The 18,741-nt window shown below is 43.5% G+C and overlaps 1 protein-coding gene and 1 long non-coding RNA gene across 4 annotated transcripts in view; one reads left to right on the top strand and one right to left on the bottom strand.

Annotated features, from left to right (window-relative positions):
* Nucleotides 1–18,741, top strand: part of LOC131886883 (uncharacterized) — a 54,679-nt gene that overhangs the window by 15,319 nt on the left and 20,619 nt on the right. The window contains exon 1 of one of the 3 annotated variants that reach the window (XM_059235333.1): nt 17,540–18,657. The exons of the other annotated variants lie outside the window; for them this stretch is intronic. Within the exon in view, the coding sequence (XP_059091316.1) occupies nt 18,645–18,657 (13 nt within the window). The 5' untranslated portion in view covers nt 17,540–18,644. Of the gene's footprint in view, nt 1–17,539; nt 18,658–18,741 lie in introns of those variants that run through there. 3 annotated transcript variants of the gene reach the window in all.
* LOC131886885 (uncharacterized) lies at nt 1,266–11,953 on the bottom strand. The gene is made up of 2 exons (XR_009373955.1): nt 11,509–11,953; nt 1,266–2,569 (listed from the first exon to the last, which is right to left on the bottom strand). It is a non-coding gene; the product is annotated as an uncharacterized LOC131886885 (long non-coding RNA).

Raw genomic sequence — 18,741 nt, 5'->3', positions numbered from 1 at the left:
TTCTTCCAAAAGAAGACGACAACGACACGGAAGGACGAGAAACCACCCAACGCAAAATCAGACAGTGGCGCTATTGACGGCCTTGGTAGAAAATGGCCTTTGCCTTCCTGCCGAGCTTGGAAGGCCAGAAACAGTTCTGCCATATCTGTTTCGAATGGGATGTTCAAACACACACTCACACATCCTTTCTGGGTGCTTTCATACATACTTCCTCGATCTGAGATGACAACGTACATAGTACATTGATGTAAAGCTATGAGATACGATGAAACTCAGTGAAAAGGAAGGTTGTCACAATATTTACCGGCCCCACAAACTTGGTTTACCAAGGATTTGGGCCGGAAATTGTGCGTCTTATAAATCTTTGGGGACGTCATTTTGTGGGAGAAATATTCACCCTCTCTCTCATACATGAAGCGTCCGAAGCGAAGCATAATTTACATAGCCTCATTGCTTAATGGAGATCCTAACTCAACATGACAAGATTATGGAGCGATCACCCCCAATTTTGAGAGGGGATATCGGCGTAAATCAATAGTTATGATGTTAGTGGTCATTTGACTTTGGCAGACACTGAGCGAGTTTCGTTACAACACAGCAAAATGAGCTTAGTCAACATTTACAGACTTGGAGACTTTTGCCATGGTTCATTGATTGCACATTGTCTATCTACTGTAAAAAAGCTATTGCTGAATGCCATTTCCGGCCAAATTGGAGCTTTCTCCTCGCAATAGCTTACATGCTACCACCCATGGGGATTCTGAGAGGCGGGGTAGTACTCTGTGAAATCCCCTATTGAACAATGCAATCGTGCATAAGAGATCGGAGTAGTATATCAGTACTCTATCTGTATGTGGTGTCCTGGTAAGGCATGGCATGCTCCTATACGTAGTATATTCGTACGCACACACATATCTCGCAGTGCGTATTGTATTCTCTCGTGGCGATGAGTATGGTCGGAGAGGGTCTTGGCACGATTTATGACGAAATTGCATTTTGTGCCTCATTGAACAATGGGAACATTTTGTCCCTGTCTATGGAGCATTTCATATTGCAGTATGGGAAGTAGTACGTGGTACGTGTTTGCAATCGACTCTAATGCATCTACCGTATGCAAGCAACTCCGTCCATGGTTATCTTGTCGAAGTATTGTCCCTCTCTGAAATCAAATTGTTCAATATCTATGCCTTCGGAACTGTACAAACACACTCAGTTTGAGAAAACGAAATCCTTGGTCCTCTCGACAGATGGTGAAATAGCAATAATTCTCATTTGTTCGGGATTTGCAGATCCCGCTTCTTTATTCCAAGCGGGATTAGAGTGAGGTGGTTGGCCCAAATGTTGCCAATGTTCATCAACCTAGTTCCCCTTCCCAATTACACTATGATGTTGTTTAAAAAAAAACACCAAATGTGGCCGTTGCAAGAACGCAGAACACGCAAGTGTGAGGCCAGGGGTCTTGGGGGTTTTTCGTTCTCAAGATCCTAACCGCGAATATCCGTTTGTAATGACAATTTTGATTTGTTTCGGATGGTTGAGGAGACTCGTCCAGGACAATTTAGTTTCTTTTTGGGTGGTGAGGAGGAAAAAACTGTAATGGAGAGATTAAGTGTTCAGCCGTCGAGAAGGACGTTGTTAATCAGGACTCAATTCTTCCTTTTTTTTCCTCTCATACGCGTTATAGTACTGTATTGTAATCACGCCCCAGCTTTCTTTTCAATGCCGAATTTTCGTTGCCTTCCAAGTGAGTCATCTCCGGACACGCGATGGTTTACTTTGTCAGTTATGTCATTCGAAATGGAAGTAAATAAGGAACGAATGCATTTTTTCCGGCAATACGACCTCTACCGAGGTGCCATTTGGTAGTGTGTAGGCAGAATGCGATGAGCTTTGCCCATGGTGGTTCCTAATACATTCGAGAGAAACCCCCCTATCCTGGCAATTGACTTATTTTACTTTCGATGGGGTCAATTTTGATGAGATGTCCCTCATACGTTATTGACATTTGGCACCACTTTTCATTCGTCGAACTGATTGGGACCCATGTTCAACATCAAGTGTCTCCCCATTGGGCCACGTCACTGATTGGGCGACGCCCTCGTTTGTCCTTTTCGTAGTGCACATGGCACAAAACAAACTCGTCGTTTCCTGGGTAATCCTAGGGGGATTTAAGAGTTTGCTTTGACTTTTCAAACCCATTTGCTCTTTCCTTGCATGCATGCACTCTGTCTCATCCAGTTCTCATCCTGGGTGATGGCATTGTTGTTGTTGCTGTTGTTGCTGCTGCTACAGATGTTGTTGAGGATAATGCTTTTGCCGTTCATCTTTGTGAATGGATTGTCGTGTAATGTGTATTGAGGAGTGAGGAGTGTCGGGAGATGCAAAAGCGGTGATTTTTGTTCTTCACGCTTAGTTGGCTTCGAGTACGTTCGGATCATGTTCGACTCCGATCCAGAACCATCAACCATCTAGCAACCAACCAGCCAACCAACCATCCGTCCATCCATCCATTCCAAAGAGGAGAACCCACCGACTGACGGGTGGTCTGCGCTCCAAACTATGTAGAGCTCTGAAATGAAAGATATATTACTTGATCAAAAACGTGATGAGGTGTTATGGGTAAAGGTTAGGATTGACGATTAACCATCTCTTTGGGGAACTGTATTCATGTCTATCTATTTGAGGTTTAATAAAATGGCCTAGGCTTGGTTACAAGTCTTTGATTGAATGACTCTAGTGGTTCGTGTTGGACTCTTGAAAAGTGGTCGTCGAAGTATATTGTCGGGGGATAAAGAGGGGGAATGGTTCAATGAGACCCAAGCAAGAGGACCATTTAACAAGCGCGCTGGAATGCAAATGCATTCATCAAGAGCCCAACTTGAACGCTTCCTAATTGTGTTACACCTACTTCACGTACCCATTGTAAGAAGGTTCAGAATCCATCGGGTTGGCGGCTTTCGAAACGCCCTGCCATAAACTCAAAACATGTGCTGTAAAACTAGGATCCTGACAATACGTGAGCAATTCAAGGATTGTAAATAAACAATGTCGCAACATCGCTTTCAAGGTTTGAAGAAAAATACTCACTTCAACAAAAGCAGAAAAGTCTGAAAAGACCGCCCGATCTTTGAGGTTTGAAAATAGAGATAGAAACATGATTTTTTGTATTATTCAAGTTATAAGTAAAAACAAGTCCAGGAGGGTCAATCAATACGTTTTGATGGCAGATGGGAAATGTTTCCGGCTAGCACCAAAATACGAGTTATAATAACGACTATTTGGACCGCAGATCTCTTGATCTTAAAAGCTTCCTCCCCAATTACAACGGACGATAATGGACCTTGACAAATGCGTTGGAAAGGTCTGTCCAAAAATATGTGATAGACCACCATTGGATCCAAGAGAGCTCTTTTGAACCTCCAACAAATGGAGTGCTCCATAAGAAAAAGGATCGCTGAGGTACAAATTTGGCGGAAATTGATGACATCCAAATGTCATAAATAACAACAGATGAACCCTTTTGCCAACCAAAAAGGAGCACAATTTGAAACATATCGGCCAGAATTGGATATTCTCGGAAAAGCCCTGGATTCAAATATGAAAAGCTATCTTCATTGATTTAATGGCTCTCAACATCCGGATTCATTTCTAATGTCGGACTAATCTTCGGTTTTGGATCGGTTCCCTTGAAATTTCAATTTGTTACTTTCCTAGAATCGCCTGCACAAAATATTGCACAAGATAAAAACTTGTTCCTCCAATAGTTATACGTATTGAATCCGATTTCTCATTCTCTGTGCTAAAATGATCAGAACATTTTTTTTATAGTTCAGCTGTTTCCAAGACAGGTTGGAACATCTTACAGTAAATGGAAGGTCGTTTTGAAGCTGGCTCCGATCGTTAAAAAGGATGTTATAAAAGTTTCCACTCAAGAACCTATCCTGAAATACGATAGCAGTTACCATCGCCATGACCAAGTTTGAAGGGGAAACTCAATCTTCATTCATATATTTCGTAATGGAGAAAAAAGTAGACCAAACCCAACCCATCGGATTTTCATAATACACACCCTTGCCTAAATATGTACAAAGAAATATGTAGGATCAACAATACACACCAATAGGATACAACCCACTGTTGTTGCTAATTCCTGTGTAAGAAACTATTCTCCCGTTCACATGGATATTGTTATTCTCAATGATACATATTTGATTGGTCTGGCCTAGTACTACGTTCGTAGTTCATATTCATGGTGTTGTGCACTATTTGCTTTCTAAATACAAGTTGGTAGTAACCTATAGTTCTCATTCACGCTTGACTCCCTTCTGCATTCTTCGTCTCGATCGTCTCCAGTCAGAATGCTCAGAATGCTCCGAATGCTCCGAATCTTTATTCTTTCCCCCCCAAGATCCTTGCTGTATTCTGACGGGCTATGGGTTTCTTCTTATTCCCTCCCTCGAGTGTAAAAGCAGCAGATTTAGATAAGGCCGGACGGAATTCGTAGCTGATAAAATGCAAAACTTTCTTAATGAAGGGAGTGCCGAACCCTCTTTGGGGCAAAAACGAACGAAGCACTCATCCAATTTGGACCAAGGGTTGACAGGAAATCTATGGGTTTCTTTCTCGTGCCTTGGGACGCTTAACCTCAGGGCCTAGTTCCACAGCACCAACCCACAAACATGGAAACATGAACCCATTACATCAAAGCCAGCTTGGTTCATTTTTATCAGATAGAATACGCAGAAGGGTGTCAAGGCATGTTTGTTGGTACTCCATAAAGTGAGGGTTCAACTGGCAAAACTGAGGAGGTGGAACAATATGTAGTTGTTCCTCCTTGGCTCAGCTCAGGTGAAAGTAGAAGCTACGAGAGTGCCTTATACATACAAATTTATGGTATTTTGGGAGAAGGACGGTGAGTCGGCATGCAATAATTTAGAATAGTCAAAGCGAAAGGCACTCTTCTCGATCCTCTGAGTCCGAAAAGTGATCTTTACCATGTTCCCAAAACAACGCGAAGTTTTGTATCAATTGCTGTAGGAAATCTGGGAACCAGACGGGCATTTTCCCCTTGGTTTGAGCTTCATCCTTGGGTACATATGTATGTAGTACTTGAGAAAAAAGAGCCTTGACCGATGCCGCAGGATTGTTTAGGGACCGAATTAGGGACGGCCATCTGAGGGAAGTTCTCATAAATTATGGTCATGTTCTAGTTTGAACGAGGCGAAATCGGGGAATTCCATCTGTTTTCTCTTGAGCTCGTCTGAACCTCAGAGTATTCACATAAAGGCTGCTTTTGTTGTGTAGAGCCAGACGAACGAGGAAGGAACACAGAAAAGGCCACTTTTGTCTGGACGTCGACCAGCAGTCCCTCATGTTTCCAGTGTTCGAGACACGGCCAGGGAACCAAATGCATCTGGCGCTCGGTGGGTGGATTAAAAACACCCATGGTCCAGCCTTCAGCCTTCTAGCCCTCTAGCCCTCCTGAGTGGCAGTACAGTCGTTTAGTAGGCTCACTCAACAGGCATGATTGGAGATAGTCTTCCATTAGCTTGTCAAGGGGAGGAGATGTGATGGGGCCTGGAGAAACTCGAGACCGAGTACTGCATACTATTCCCATATCCATAACAAGGGATACGGCCAAGGTTCGCTTGAGGCTGCGAGCAAACAAACACACGCATTATTATTGTATGTGCACCTACGTATGTGTACGTACATGTATTGTACGTTTACAAAAGTGGCCTTCACTTTGGCCATGCCCCTGTTCTCATGACATCTTGTAGCTCCTGACCTTGCATTACAAGAATGGCCATTGTGTCCCAGGACTTGGGTGCAAGATTTCAACGAGAAGCCTCAACGAACTCAACAGATCCCGTAAACATTTAAGCTTCAAATTTGGCCCGGAGAATGTGCTATGTAATCAATAACTTGTCAAAGAAGACGACATTGGCAGCTTTTTGAACCTTTCAAGTCATGGTAAGTGGACGGGAAAAATGAGAGTCATCTGTGGTTTCGGCACTTTTGTCCTTCCTCGATGGGTGCAAATTTAAAGCTAGAAATGGAAGTGACAAATGAGCTCAAAAGCAAAGCTTAAAGAGGACAGAAGACCGTACCAGAGGAAAGGAAGTGCAATTCTGCAACTAAATTCGAGCCCATTGAAGTGACTTGCGTTAAGGCCAAGTTTCCCACTTGAGCTCGTTGGCTCTGTGGGTGACACTCGCCATTCGGATTCTTCAGTGGACTGAAATGTACCCCTTTGGTCCTCACGAACATACGTACATCATCATGTGGAGGGGGGGGGTCTCTTCAAGCAATCGCCTTGGCTCAGCCTGACATTGCTATGCAGTCCATTTTGTGATTAAAAGGGTTACTTTACCGAGAGAGTCCTTCCACCTCCTTTGCCGTAAAAAGGCCCCAGTTTACACTTGGGGCACTTCGCCGTGATCCCCAATGCCACTTCAAATTTGAAATGGTTGTGAGACATGCACATGCACCGACAACCAACACCACCATTCTTGTGTGTTTAGCACGTTTGACTCGCACGCTGGCTAATTATAGGTCAGATTCGGGAAGCAACACCATAATGAATGTGTAAATTCAGAAGACCCTGGCTCAATTTCACATGCACAAATCAAATCAACCTAACGGAGTCCAGGTAGTAATAATCGATGATAGCCTTGTTTCAAGATTTCAGTCCCGTAATTCGAGCGTATTGCACTATAAATGGGAGAGGTGTTTGGTCATGAAGGTGCAGGGTGTATATTTCATAACTCTGCCACCTGATCTATGATATTTTGTTTCCAGGCCCATTTACACGTGTTGTCGAGACAGAAAGCTTTTAGAAGCATGTTCTGAAATACATGAACGAGGGTTCTCCTTGCCTGTACAGAGGCGAAAGAAAGTCCGGAGTGAACTTGAAGAGTGAGGCGATCATGAGAGCAGGTGATGAAGCATTCATTGCCCATATATTCATACAGAATGCTAGACAAAACTAAGAGAGCTTTTTGGTCATTGTAAAACATCCTCCTCCCCAGTCCGTAGCTTTTAATCGTTTGAAAAAAATAGTGTGCCATTTAGTTCTATAGCCAAAATCTTCGACTTCTATATGATTTTTTTTTTACTTTGGTGAGTAATCCCACAAAAAGAAGAGACTTCTGTGTATTCGGGTCGTTGTAGGACTTCAATATCAATTGTTTGTGGACTTCAGATCCGGTTGGTTACCAAAACCAAGAAAGGGGGTTTATTCACAAATCAATGTACTCTAGGTACATACAGTTTTATGTCTAGTTTTTGTCCTCGTGTTTTCGAGCAATAATAAAGGCTGGCTTTGCAGCTATTAATCACGGAGGGTATTTGATTGACGAAGAAATACGCTTTTCCCTGTAGTTTTCTAGAGAAAAAGGACCCCAAATATAAACAAATTCGTATCTCGGTCTTCAGTCTTGTACTGTACTTTAAATTCGGGCGTTTGAAGAACTTGGAGAGCGATTTCGGCGTGTTTTCGTCCTTTTTAGAATTCCCCTTCGAATCAACACTTGATAGCAACTTAGTGTGTGAACTGTGGAGGAATGAGTGGAAAACTTTTTTCAAAGGACCCACCCCCCAAAATAGAGATGGTTTTCTCAGGATCCCCCTTGAAAATCCGTTTGAAGCACCGCCTGAATTACCCCCACATTTTCTACCGGATTGCCGCGGGCTCAACTGCGGTGACATTTCCCCCCCTTCCCCCACCCATTCTTTTCCCCATATGTTTGTAGGAGTACACCCTGTGCATACTGCAGTGGTTGCCGTTTTCGTTCTCATCCACTTTTGAGGCTATTTCTTTACCAAGGAGATTAGACGAAAATCTTGTTTGCTCTGGGGTCCAAGTGGGCAATTGAGACAAAATCCTAGGCATTACACCACTTTTGTACTTCGTCCTCTTCAATCTGTCCCACATAAACGGTCAATGTAATGGAGACCTCAAACCTCGATCGTTTTGGCCCACTTCTAAATATCGACCTCGTGTTAGCTCATAAAAATCGCAAGGCCGAAATGTTTAGTCTCAGATCCGCTTGACTTATAACAAAAGAGGACGAATCTGTACGATCTTTAATTTCACCCTCGATTGTTTTTTGATTGCGATGAAAGGTGGAAAATGCTTGTAAGGAAAAAAAGAGCTGTTGTTGTAACCGGCACATGAAGGCCACTTTAGGGACCATTACAAAATCTCACAATTACCGGAAAGCCCTGGCTTTTGGTGAACCTCTCTCGTTTTCAAATGGAGCACTTTGTGAACTTTAAAATGAAATAGACTATGAATAGTGTTCTATTTTTCATCAATTAGCGAGCTAAGTGGGATCTCTGGGATGCCTTTGCTTGGCATTCTTTGACGTCATTCGGCTAGAGTGTTTGTTTCATGTACAGTAACTATAACAACTGAAAATGCTGACTGCATTGTTGGCTTCTTAAAGCCACGATTGTGGCACGTTTGAGAAGTGGTTATGAATACAAAGTCCTCTAAATTGAAACCTATGCCATGCTAATTAACATTGCAGTGTATGCACATCCGCTTTGAAAGATTCAATGGCTTCTTGGATGTGGAGATTTCAGACTCGGGACCAAAGCTAAGATGACATGGATATCATGATCGCTTTCAGACTCAGACACATTCTTGACGTGATCCAAGTCCATGATTGACTGAATATGAATCGGTTCGCCGACATTTTGGTAGCAATTACCATTGTTATTCATATGGTAGTTGGGATATATCCTTCCTGAATACTCGTCTGATTTTCGAATCGATACTCATAGTACTCACTCGGGTATTCCAGCTCGTCGAACTTGGCACGCTTTCGAATGGCGGAACTTTTATTGACCATTTGAATATTTGCTTTTTTTTCAAACGGAAATGGGTTTCATGCATTTTTGCTCCTTTTCTGAGCAATAGTTGAACCAAAGGCCAGGGTTGCCTTTTTCATGGCCTTTGGTATATAATGTGCCTGTGCACGAGTTTGTACCACATAGAAGTCCACTCGGCCGGTTTTACCCCTTCATTACCACATCAGTTATGGTGTGGTAGTAAAAAAAGATTGCAAAAAATGTGAGCCATAGCGTTCGTTTTATGTTCAGATTCTTCCTCCCTTGAGCCTGGACTTGGCCGGCGCTCACTGAAATCGCTAAAGAGGAACAGCCTCTTCTTCTCTTCGGTCCTTCTATCTTCGCCATAAATTACAATTCAAGCCCTCTCAAAAGTCTCCATAGATGTACCAATGCTTTTTTTGGTGGTTCAAAAAGAGATTGGTCGGTTTATCAGTCCATCGAACTAAGGACGAGTAAGTTCTGCAGTACGAAGGTGGAGTTCGGACTCTAGTTCGATTTATATACATCTATTTGCATCCATCTCGTCCGCCCAAAAGATAAAAGTTTTCTCAAAGCTCATTCGATCTGTGCTCAAGAGGGTTTCGAAGCTAGGATAGCCCAAATTGAACTTGGTATTCAAGACACAAAACGATGATTCTCAGCTTGAGGTCTGTTTCAGTGAAAAATTGAGATCACGAACGGGAAAATTGACTTTTGCGGCACCTTTGCCATCGATAAAGATGAAACTATTCCAACCCGCAACGGCAACAATACTTACTGCCTGACGATCCAGAAAAGGTGTTCATATTAAGGCATTTTATTATAATCACACGATGTGCACATTATAAATGGCCACTAAACATTACGAGCGTGCCCGGTTTTCCTTCAAACTGATTACCAGCCAAGATTGTGCGCTCTTACGACTGTTCCCAACACAATGGATACAAAAGAGGACGAAGATTGCTCGACTACTATACACAGTAGGCCTACCCACAATAGCATTCTTGGGCTCGTGAATTATACATGAATCACCCGCTAATTTGTCATAAAGGGGGCTGGCACACTTCATAAACTAGAGCAAGCCACTTCACCGACAGTTATTTGGTCGGCAAAAGGCCGAGTATTTGTGTTGTCACTTCTTTCTTTCCTTGTCACGTTCTGTCAACGGGTTAGGCAGGAAGTGGGTTTATGGCTCGTTTGTCGTTTTCTATTTGGCATGACCAATAGGTCTTTCGCTCATCTAGATATTGGAACACTTTATCGCCATGGTTTCTTTGAACAGATGCCTAGCCTCCTCCATGAGTAAATCCTCTTGAGCCATGAGTCCAGTCCAGCCTCGCCACTAAAATCAACACCATTCAATGACAGAAAAGTGGTTCGTGAACGAGCTCTGGGAGAACTAAGCCCACTAATCCCTTCCAATCATAATTCTATGTCAATGACTCAGCCTAGCCTCTATAGTCCGCAATAGTACTCTGAGTAGGAGCGAGTGTCGCTCTCTGTCCTTATTTGCTTGTTGTTTTTGGGGTCAAACTTGGGTGAAAATCTGATGAAAGCTCCGAATTTCAGCACAACGCACGGTGTTTAAGGGCTTGGAGTCCATGGGCAATAACTCAAATACAGCCGAGAGAAAGGAGGGAGGGAAGATCCGGATTACACAAGGGGATAAATCCCACAAATCCTCTAGATAACCTCTGGTTGGATCGCGGTGAGGGGAACCCAACACTGAGGCCGCAAACTCACGACTCACGACCCATCTTTACTACGACTACGACTACTAGAAATACAGGATGAGCTTCAACAATAGAGGGGGGGGAGGGCAGCAGTAAAAATGCTATGCTATGACCAGAAATGACAAAATAAGACAGAGAGGTGGCACAAATGAGCTTTGACAGATTTTTGGCGCAAACAAAAAGACCGACAGGGGGAAGAGGTTTTTTATGTCAATATAATTGCTTCACCCTGGTCTCAAAGCTTGTGATCAGAAACGAGCCATTATTCCCTGTTAGACTTGACTATAAAGCCCTATTTGATTATGTTATCAGAACGTCATGGAATGAACAACTGGTACTGAGCGCACATGCGTTTTGTGTTAGCAAGTGTGCTTGAGATCTGTGCTGATTGGAGAAATTGGTCTCACTTCATAAATCTCCTTCTTAATGGACTGTCCTAATCCAATTGTAAATGCAATTCTACTAGATGACCATTGCGCTGTTTAATGACTCATGGAAGGAAAGTAAACTACGTCTTTCCAAATTGTCACTGCAAAATTAATCGCCTTTTTTTGGTAAAGCTACTAGTACGGAAAAATATCATGGTAAAAAGTTGATTTTGAAAATAAACCTTGTTCAGTAACATGTCTCTCGAAACAAGACCCCCGTTTAGCGCATATTGTTATCGTTGTACACATCAGGGACTTGATTAACCCTGGCAGTGATGTCCTCTTATATCCTGTTCCCATTTGGTCACCCTCACTCAATATCTCTCTACTTCCGCCAGGAAAGAAGCAAGTTCCCTCTTTTCTCTTGGCACTGATTGATCCCTCACCCTTGGTCCCCATCGAGTTCTCGCCCTCTTTCATCTATCCAACTGAATTTTTGACCGGATCAAATCAGAGAAATGTGAAAAACTTTGTCCAAGAACTAAAACGACATACAGCATGAGACCCACTTGTGAGTTGCGAGCGAGAAGGGGAATGGAACTTGGAACAACGGGACGGAAACTTATCCCTGCTCGAGTGTGACCCTCTCCATCCATCCCTCCTTCTTTCCGTTCGTCAAGGGGTGGATAGGATTTGGTGAAAGGCGAATCCTAGGGATGGACCCCTGAAACACGATAGACACAATTCAATTAGTTTCAGCTGTCGAAGTTCCACATTGAACAGAAGATCTGACTGCTTGGAAAAAAAAAACAGGAGCATAAATTGAAACCCTCCTAATGGAATTGATCCTTTCCAAGAAGAATAATTCTCTGCTTTCTAGTCCCTGCCCTAAATTCTAGAAATAGCCCTTCCCATATTTAATCAGAAGGAGAGCCAGGCATGACCCGATTTCGAACAAACTTTGTGGAGTGCTGATAACTGTGAATACAGCTCCCCCTTTCTACTTATCAATTGTTGAGAGATCGGGGGAGTAAAAGTTTGGTCTTCTCTTGTTTCTAGTACCATGATTTTTCTTTGTAGGTGGGTCCAATCGAGGGAGAGGAGGATGCTAGGACGTAGAGGAGGTAGTTATTTCCCCCTCTCCGGTGATTGTGTTGTAGGATATGTCAAAAGTTTGGGAATTCCATGAATATCGTTTCCAATTGCTGAGTTATGCGGGAGCTTGTCTTCTATTGAGGCTTTTGAGGCTCAGTGTTGTCTTGTTTATACCCGGTATGAGGAGGTGTGATGACGCAAGTCAGACTCGCGGAAGAAATTTCCTTGAATAATGAGTGCATAAAAACAAAAATGAGATGTTTTCGAAGAACCCCATAAAGGGCTAGACTCGGAAAGTTTTCTCATTTTGCACTAGATTGGAGAAAAAGGCCTGCATCTGCGTCTCTCATTTAAAGTTAAAACTCGACGAGATAGATTTTCTAAAAGCAAGCTGTGGATGATGTGAAAGATAGAAAGGTTCACTTTGAGATGTATTTGAATACTTGATACCTTTGAGAGCTAGTGAACGGGTGAGAGGATGCGTATTTGGACCACCTAGTTCCCAAGGCAAGTTTACCACATCAGAATACAAATTCCGGCTTGCTAAGCTCGTTTGCCATTTGAAGAGGAAGGAGAGAAGCCGCTTGAGGCCCTTAGTTGGTTTTTGCCCATGGGATGTCAACGTGTTGAAGTGTTACAATTCAGTGAGGTTAAGGAGCTCCCCGAACGTCACCAGTCCCACTCGTATATGTATATATATATACGTAAAGCCCCTCTTTCAAGGGCCTGCCAATGGACATGAAGAGAGAAATAATTTCGCGAACCAGCCAAATCGTTTGCATTCTGATGTCCCATTGGAAGATGGCTTGCCGGGTCATTATCACTTGGTCGAGCTCAAAGCCGCCCTCTCTCGATTGGGACATTTTCCCGCATGGAAATTTCATTTGATATCGTCGTCTTCCAACAACTGTCAGACGCGTTGCCCTTCTTATTGCACATGATGATGGTAAGAAGTTCCAAAATTGAGGCCGCTACGCAGACCGTCTCTCTCTCTCTCTCTCGGCCTCTAGCCCTCTCGGCCTCTCATTGTGGATGGTGGAACCCTGAGCTGCATTCCTCTCGGCCCTAGGGCCTCAAGAAGAGTTTGAACAAGAAAAGCGGAGCCATGGGAGGACTTAATGGCGAGAAGAGAAACACCTTCTGAACCAACGAATTTCCCCTCTGTGGCTCTTTCCTCCCTTTGTTCCCTCACAAGTTTTCCTCAACACGTGAAGGACCCCCCTTTTTTACATGGGAAGGGAGCTAATATCATTGACGGCTTCAGGGCGGGGCATCAAAATGTTGGCTTTTCAACGTGCACCTTGGGAAAAATATCATTCGTATTGAGTGGGCAAACACCACAAGCACACAGAGTTCTAAACTCAATTGATTGGACCTTGCATGCAGTGCACATGGCTCCTCGTCGGTGAAGGCGGTCCGGGCAATGGGTTGTCAACCGAATTGAAATAGGCCCTGGGCCATGGCTTGACGACCTCGGGGCCAACTTTTGAGTGTATTTGTCAATGTGCTAAACAAATTCGATACTAATGCACCAAAAGTACACGAACAAGTATGTCCTAATTGGACGCAAGACGGGAAAAGGGCTGCAGAGCCTTTTGATGTCGGCTTAAATCAATTATTCATGACGCTTGAAAATGGCTTAAATTTCAGCGAGAAATGAATGTTTACACGAGTGGTTTGATTCATGTGGGCTTGAAGCAATCAATTTATCTTCACCAGGTCTGCGGTCCCCCTGACATAAGGCTGAGTGGAACCATCTGTTTGGCCCGGGGTTGGTTCTAATCCTGGTATAATTAAGGCCAAATTAATGAGCCCCAATTTTCGGTCCATGTTCCTCAAAAGTTTTTCTTACGGCATAAGAGTGGAGTGAGGAAAGTTTTCTTTTCTATTTCCCTGGGATGAAACACTGAGGTCTTTCAACTAAGCCCTTGAAGGACTGAAAATGCTTGACGAAGGGCCCCGCCACTCTTAAATTAGTGCCGGATTTCGTGCTCCATTCTCTTCTAAATCCCATCTGTCTCCATTTTAAAACATTCTCATCCAACCATGAAAGTGTTTTGGCACTCTGAATTCCTTCCCAAACCAGAGTGAGTTAGTAGTTCCCTAACGGGTTCCGTTCAAGTTTTCTATCTTCATTGTCTCATGGCTTATTCAAAGTTTCTCTCGTCCTAGGCCCATGTACCTTCGCCTTAGACGATACAACCACTCACTCGTCTCCCTCAAGTAAGTCTGCCCACTCCGCAAACCTCTTGACTCTGGTTGGCTGTGGATGGATGGATGGGTGGGTGGGTGGTTGGGTAGGAGGATGGAAGGTGGGGTCGATATCAGCTGAGACTAAGAAGGACGGCAGGGATCCTCTAGAGTGTTTTTCGAGTCCACGGAAGCCTGGCCCTGATGCCACAGCAAACTACATACATACCCTTTAGGTTAGGGCCTCCTTGCATGGGCCAGGAACAAGGTTGTCACCACGAAAACACCTTTTGTGGCTTTTTCTTCGCCATTTCCGTTAAATGAGATTGAGCGAGGGAAAGTGAAAGAAAGAAGAAAGGTGGAGATGGCCTGAAGGCCCTCTGAAAAAAGAAGGATTTCCATCCACGAATGAACGTGCATTTGACTGTCAATTTCAGTCCACGTTAAAGAGGAATAATGAGTGAATTTTACGTACTACCGTACTTCAAACCACTTGTTCCCAGGGCTGTTTTGCTTGAGCTGTGTTGACTATTTAGTATTTACGTACATCTGAACGTATCATGTTGTGACGGAATCATTCGAATCTAATATGAAGCAGTTTCGTGCAGTCCTACGATACGAATGATAAATTCAAAGAGGGTTTTAATCTGGGGCAACCTTGCAACTCGTTTTCTTGGGTTTCGACACTCGATGAGCACTTGTGAGTTGTGAATGAATATCTACCGACCTCAGCATTGCATTTGTTAGTTATTTCCAAGTCTTGTGATGCAGATTTTGCTCAACCACTTTTGAGAAACTGAGCATTTCTCGTCCTCAAGATATGATGCTACAGGCTCAAAGTGTATGGTTTTGAGCTTCTCTCTGTCCAGACCTCATATGATTGATACGTTTCAAATTCGAGTGAAGCACGTTGAGCTTGGGCTCCATCAATCCTGAGAGAATGGAATTAATGGAACTATCAAATTGAAAGGCCACAAACACACACGGAGAACTTCAAAATGCATACTCTTTCCACCGTGCCCAAGTATGATTCAATTTTCATGGATTAACACAGCTCTCAGGTGAATTCGGTCCTCGAGGATCGAGGTCGAGAACGTCAACAAGCTTAAGGCGCGTTCGCTATATCACACTGAATGCAGACCAGCGGGAAGTGCCGAATTTCCCAGCCCACTCGCTCGTTGTGAAAAGGCTCCGAGTGCCACCGAATTGAGTGAAGGCCGTGGAACAAAGTTCAATTTCCCAATATTTACTTTGATCATCATCGACATGAACGCCTCGTAAGTTGGCCAAACTCCTTCAAAAGTAACAAGTGTGCATTGAGGGAAGTGGCATTTCCTCATCTGAGAACGAGAAAAGGCTTTCATGAGAGGTGAGGGGGAAACCCAAAGATTGCCTATTTAAACGAACCTACGCACAATATCAAGGGGCATTGCACATCTGCATTTGATCTTGGGTAAAGAGAATTGGCTCCCTCAGTCAAATCGTCAAGTGCGTATCTCATTATTAAACCCCAAACTTTAGGACTATGATATGATGCGAAAGTTAAGCTGGTTTGACTGTCAAAAACTCCCCGAAAGTGCTCAACCAATTTCCGCAGTATCATAGCAAGCAATCTTTTGATCAAGTCTGAGGGAATGCCCGAGAATTCACGTTTTCTCTCTCGTGTCCTCGCTCAAAGTGGAACCACGAAGAGATCCAACCAACCTACACTTTTCATCCTACACCCAACACACACACTATCAATGGCCCACTGGGCAAGTTCCGAGGAACTGGGAAGATCAAAACCTATCACTTTAATGCATGTAAAATTTGACTTCCTTACGTATTTCCAAGCGATCTGCTCTCGTCAGCTTAGACTCGTTTTTTTCGACAGAATACTCTCTCAAGTGAAATCAGGGAGAGAAGGAAAGCTTTCAAGTCTTTTGGCTGATTTATGCACTCCCCCAACCAGCCAACCAAGAGATGAACTTAAGCGGTTAAACGGCCCTAAACGATTCAGACGACAATAATTCCATCAATTTACATTACCTCGTCTGGGACACAGTTGGTTGAACACATCAAAAAGGGATTGATACGTACTTCTGTCCGGGTGCCATTGAAACATTGTCCTCCTAACAACCTCAAATGGTTCAGTGAGCCATGTACCCTAGTTACCCAACGAAATAAAGGTGTTTTATCTATAATGTAGTCGCCTGGCAGATGGTTTGACTCGTAGGGAACAATCAACTTTGAAAACAATTCTGTTCATTAGTCCTTGATTAAGCCACATATTTTCAGTGCAACCCCGGCTACGTATTTCGTTCCTGAGCAATCACTTTCGTCTGTCTCAGGCTTTTATTTGGAAATAACTCCGAAAGTCACAAACAGAGTCTACGACTTCAAGACGTGTAACTCAAGCTAGATCATTAATCGCTCATAAATTGCCCAGATTCCATTACCCGAAATCGTATGTTTTTTCCTGGTTTAGAGAAGTAGGTCTTTTCTGAAAGGTGGTTTTGTTAATGGACTTTGGCGTCCTTGGTTCAACCCAGATCCCTTGCGAGTTAATGGACGTGTTCTAGCGCTGAAGGGCCTCCCTTCCAAGTACGTAAATCGCATCCGCATTTCACTCCCATCAACGTGAGATAAGCAAAACCATCTTTAGGCATTTCTTACTCGTTCACAACGCATCCCACGTTGCGCTATTTTCATCAACAACCAAGCGTTCACTCGGTTCCACTTATTTTTGTCTATGATTCATTTGAGCTGGTGCTCCCAAATATCTATGAAAACGTGAGTTGACCAATTTTCCTGGTCCCTAAAGACAAGGGTTAAAGTGTTGAAGTTGTGCCCATTTGTGCCTTCAAAGTTGTTCCCGAGTAAGGCAAATATTCCCGTGAGTGTCAATGCGAGAAACTTGAATAAATCTTCGCCACTTTGAGCTAACTCAAGATTGACGCTAATGAAGGTAAAGTTTGGGACGAACGTGGCGGTGGTTTGAGTTGTTGGGTCAGCTCCCAAGAGAGTGGCGGTTACTGGCTTAGTGGCTTGCTTCATCTCTCATTCTCGACAGAGTACTTCTTCTTGCAGATTCGAAACTTAAAGTTAATTACGACTACCAAGAAAGGCGGGCAAATCCGTGCTAGTTGCTGAAACGTTGGTTAAAGTTGTCGGCTTGGCTTGCTCTGAATGTGACTTACCTATTGACTCATCGCTGAATGAAGTCGTTTCTATTTGCACATATGTTGAGAACATCAAATGTGATTGAGGGTGCCTAATGTCCACTTGAAGCTGTTTGTCTCTGTCGTAATGTTTCACACTTGATTGGTTAGTCGCTTTAGATTTTTTGTTTGGACCGGTTGTTAGTACCTTATTAGAAGAGACAAGTCAGCAAACGCGTACGATCTTGTCACATTAATCCGCTCTAACTTTTGATTAGGTAGCTCCAAAAATAAATGTGGAACTCGGAAACACTAGTGTGGATGTCAGTGGTACTGGGACTATGTACATATGTGTTTTAATCAAATTAAACGCATTGTGAATGAAAAGTCTTTGGCTTCATCCGGAGTCAAGACACATTTTCGATTTGCACGGAAGGACAAGAAGTCGCGTTCGCAGAATTGGAAAGTCAAGTTTGCCTTTTCTTACAAAGGACTGACATATTGAAATGGGGTGAAAAGGGTTCAACTTTGCATCCCATTAAACGTTGACATCTCTTCAAACAGATGGAGCCAACCTTGGAGTTGACATCTTGTGGACAGATGATCGCCATTAGGAGGAAGTTACACTCAACCATTGAATGTCAAATCTACCCCGTTCATTTTTCCACGGCCAAACCTCACACATTGCTAAATGTTCCATAACATGAGACGAGTGAGTTTCCCTGAAGATCTTACTCGGCACAAGTACAACGCATGCAAGCATCATTTCCTCTGAATTATAAGTCGCAATTTCAAGCCTCGTGTCCCAAGAAATACGAGAACAAAGTTTGTACGGAGATCCAGATTTTGGAACATGGCTACATCCGATCGCTTTGCTCTTTAGCCGATCAAACGGAGGGGGGGCCAAGAACACGCCACAATTGGAACAATCATTGCATTGTCAACACGAAACACCAATGGAACATGATCAAGTTGCCTTCGTTTGTTTCGCAACGCGAACCCGTGCAAATTAATTTGTTTGGGGCGAATTCTAGACAGCCTAACTCGCGTTTGTGGAAAGCACGGACTCGGGTCTGGAAGATCGATTAGTTCGTCGCAATGTTCCCATACTTTATGAGCACACTTCATTTGCAGACAAAAGGAAATTCAAACATTCCAGAAACTCCAACTTTTTCACTCTTCTACGACGAAACGGCCAAAGAGGCGAAAATAGCGGAAAGAAAAAAAAGAATGAACCGATCTTGAGCAAACGACTCACGTTTCCAGAAAGGCCTGCCTGGATGCCCACTCTACGTACGTACGTACATACGACTCACTCGTACTGACTGCTCACACAATCTATGAGTGTGTGTGTGTGTATGTGGGGGGGGGGAGGAT

Source organism: Tigriopus californicus, chromosome 9 (assembly GCF_007210705.1).
Source record: "Tigriopus californicus strain San Diego chromosome 9, Tcal_SD_v2.1, whole genome shotgun sequence".
In the NCBI taxonomy this organism is placed as follows: Eukaryota; Metazoa; Arthropoda; class Copepoda; order Harpacticoida; family Harpacticidae; genus Tigriopus; species Tigriopus californicus.
This window is presented reverse-complemented; position numbering and strand designations above follow the sequence as displayed.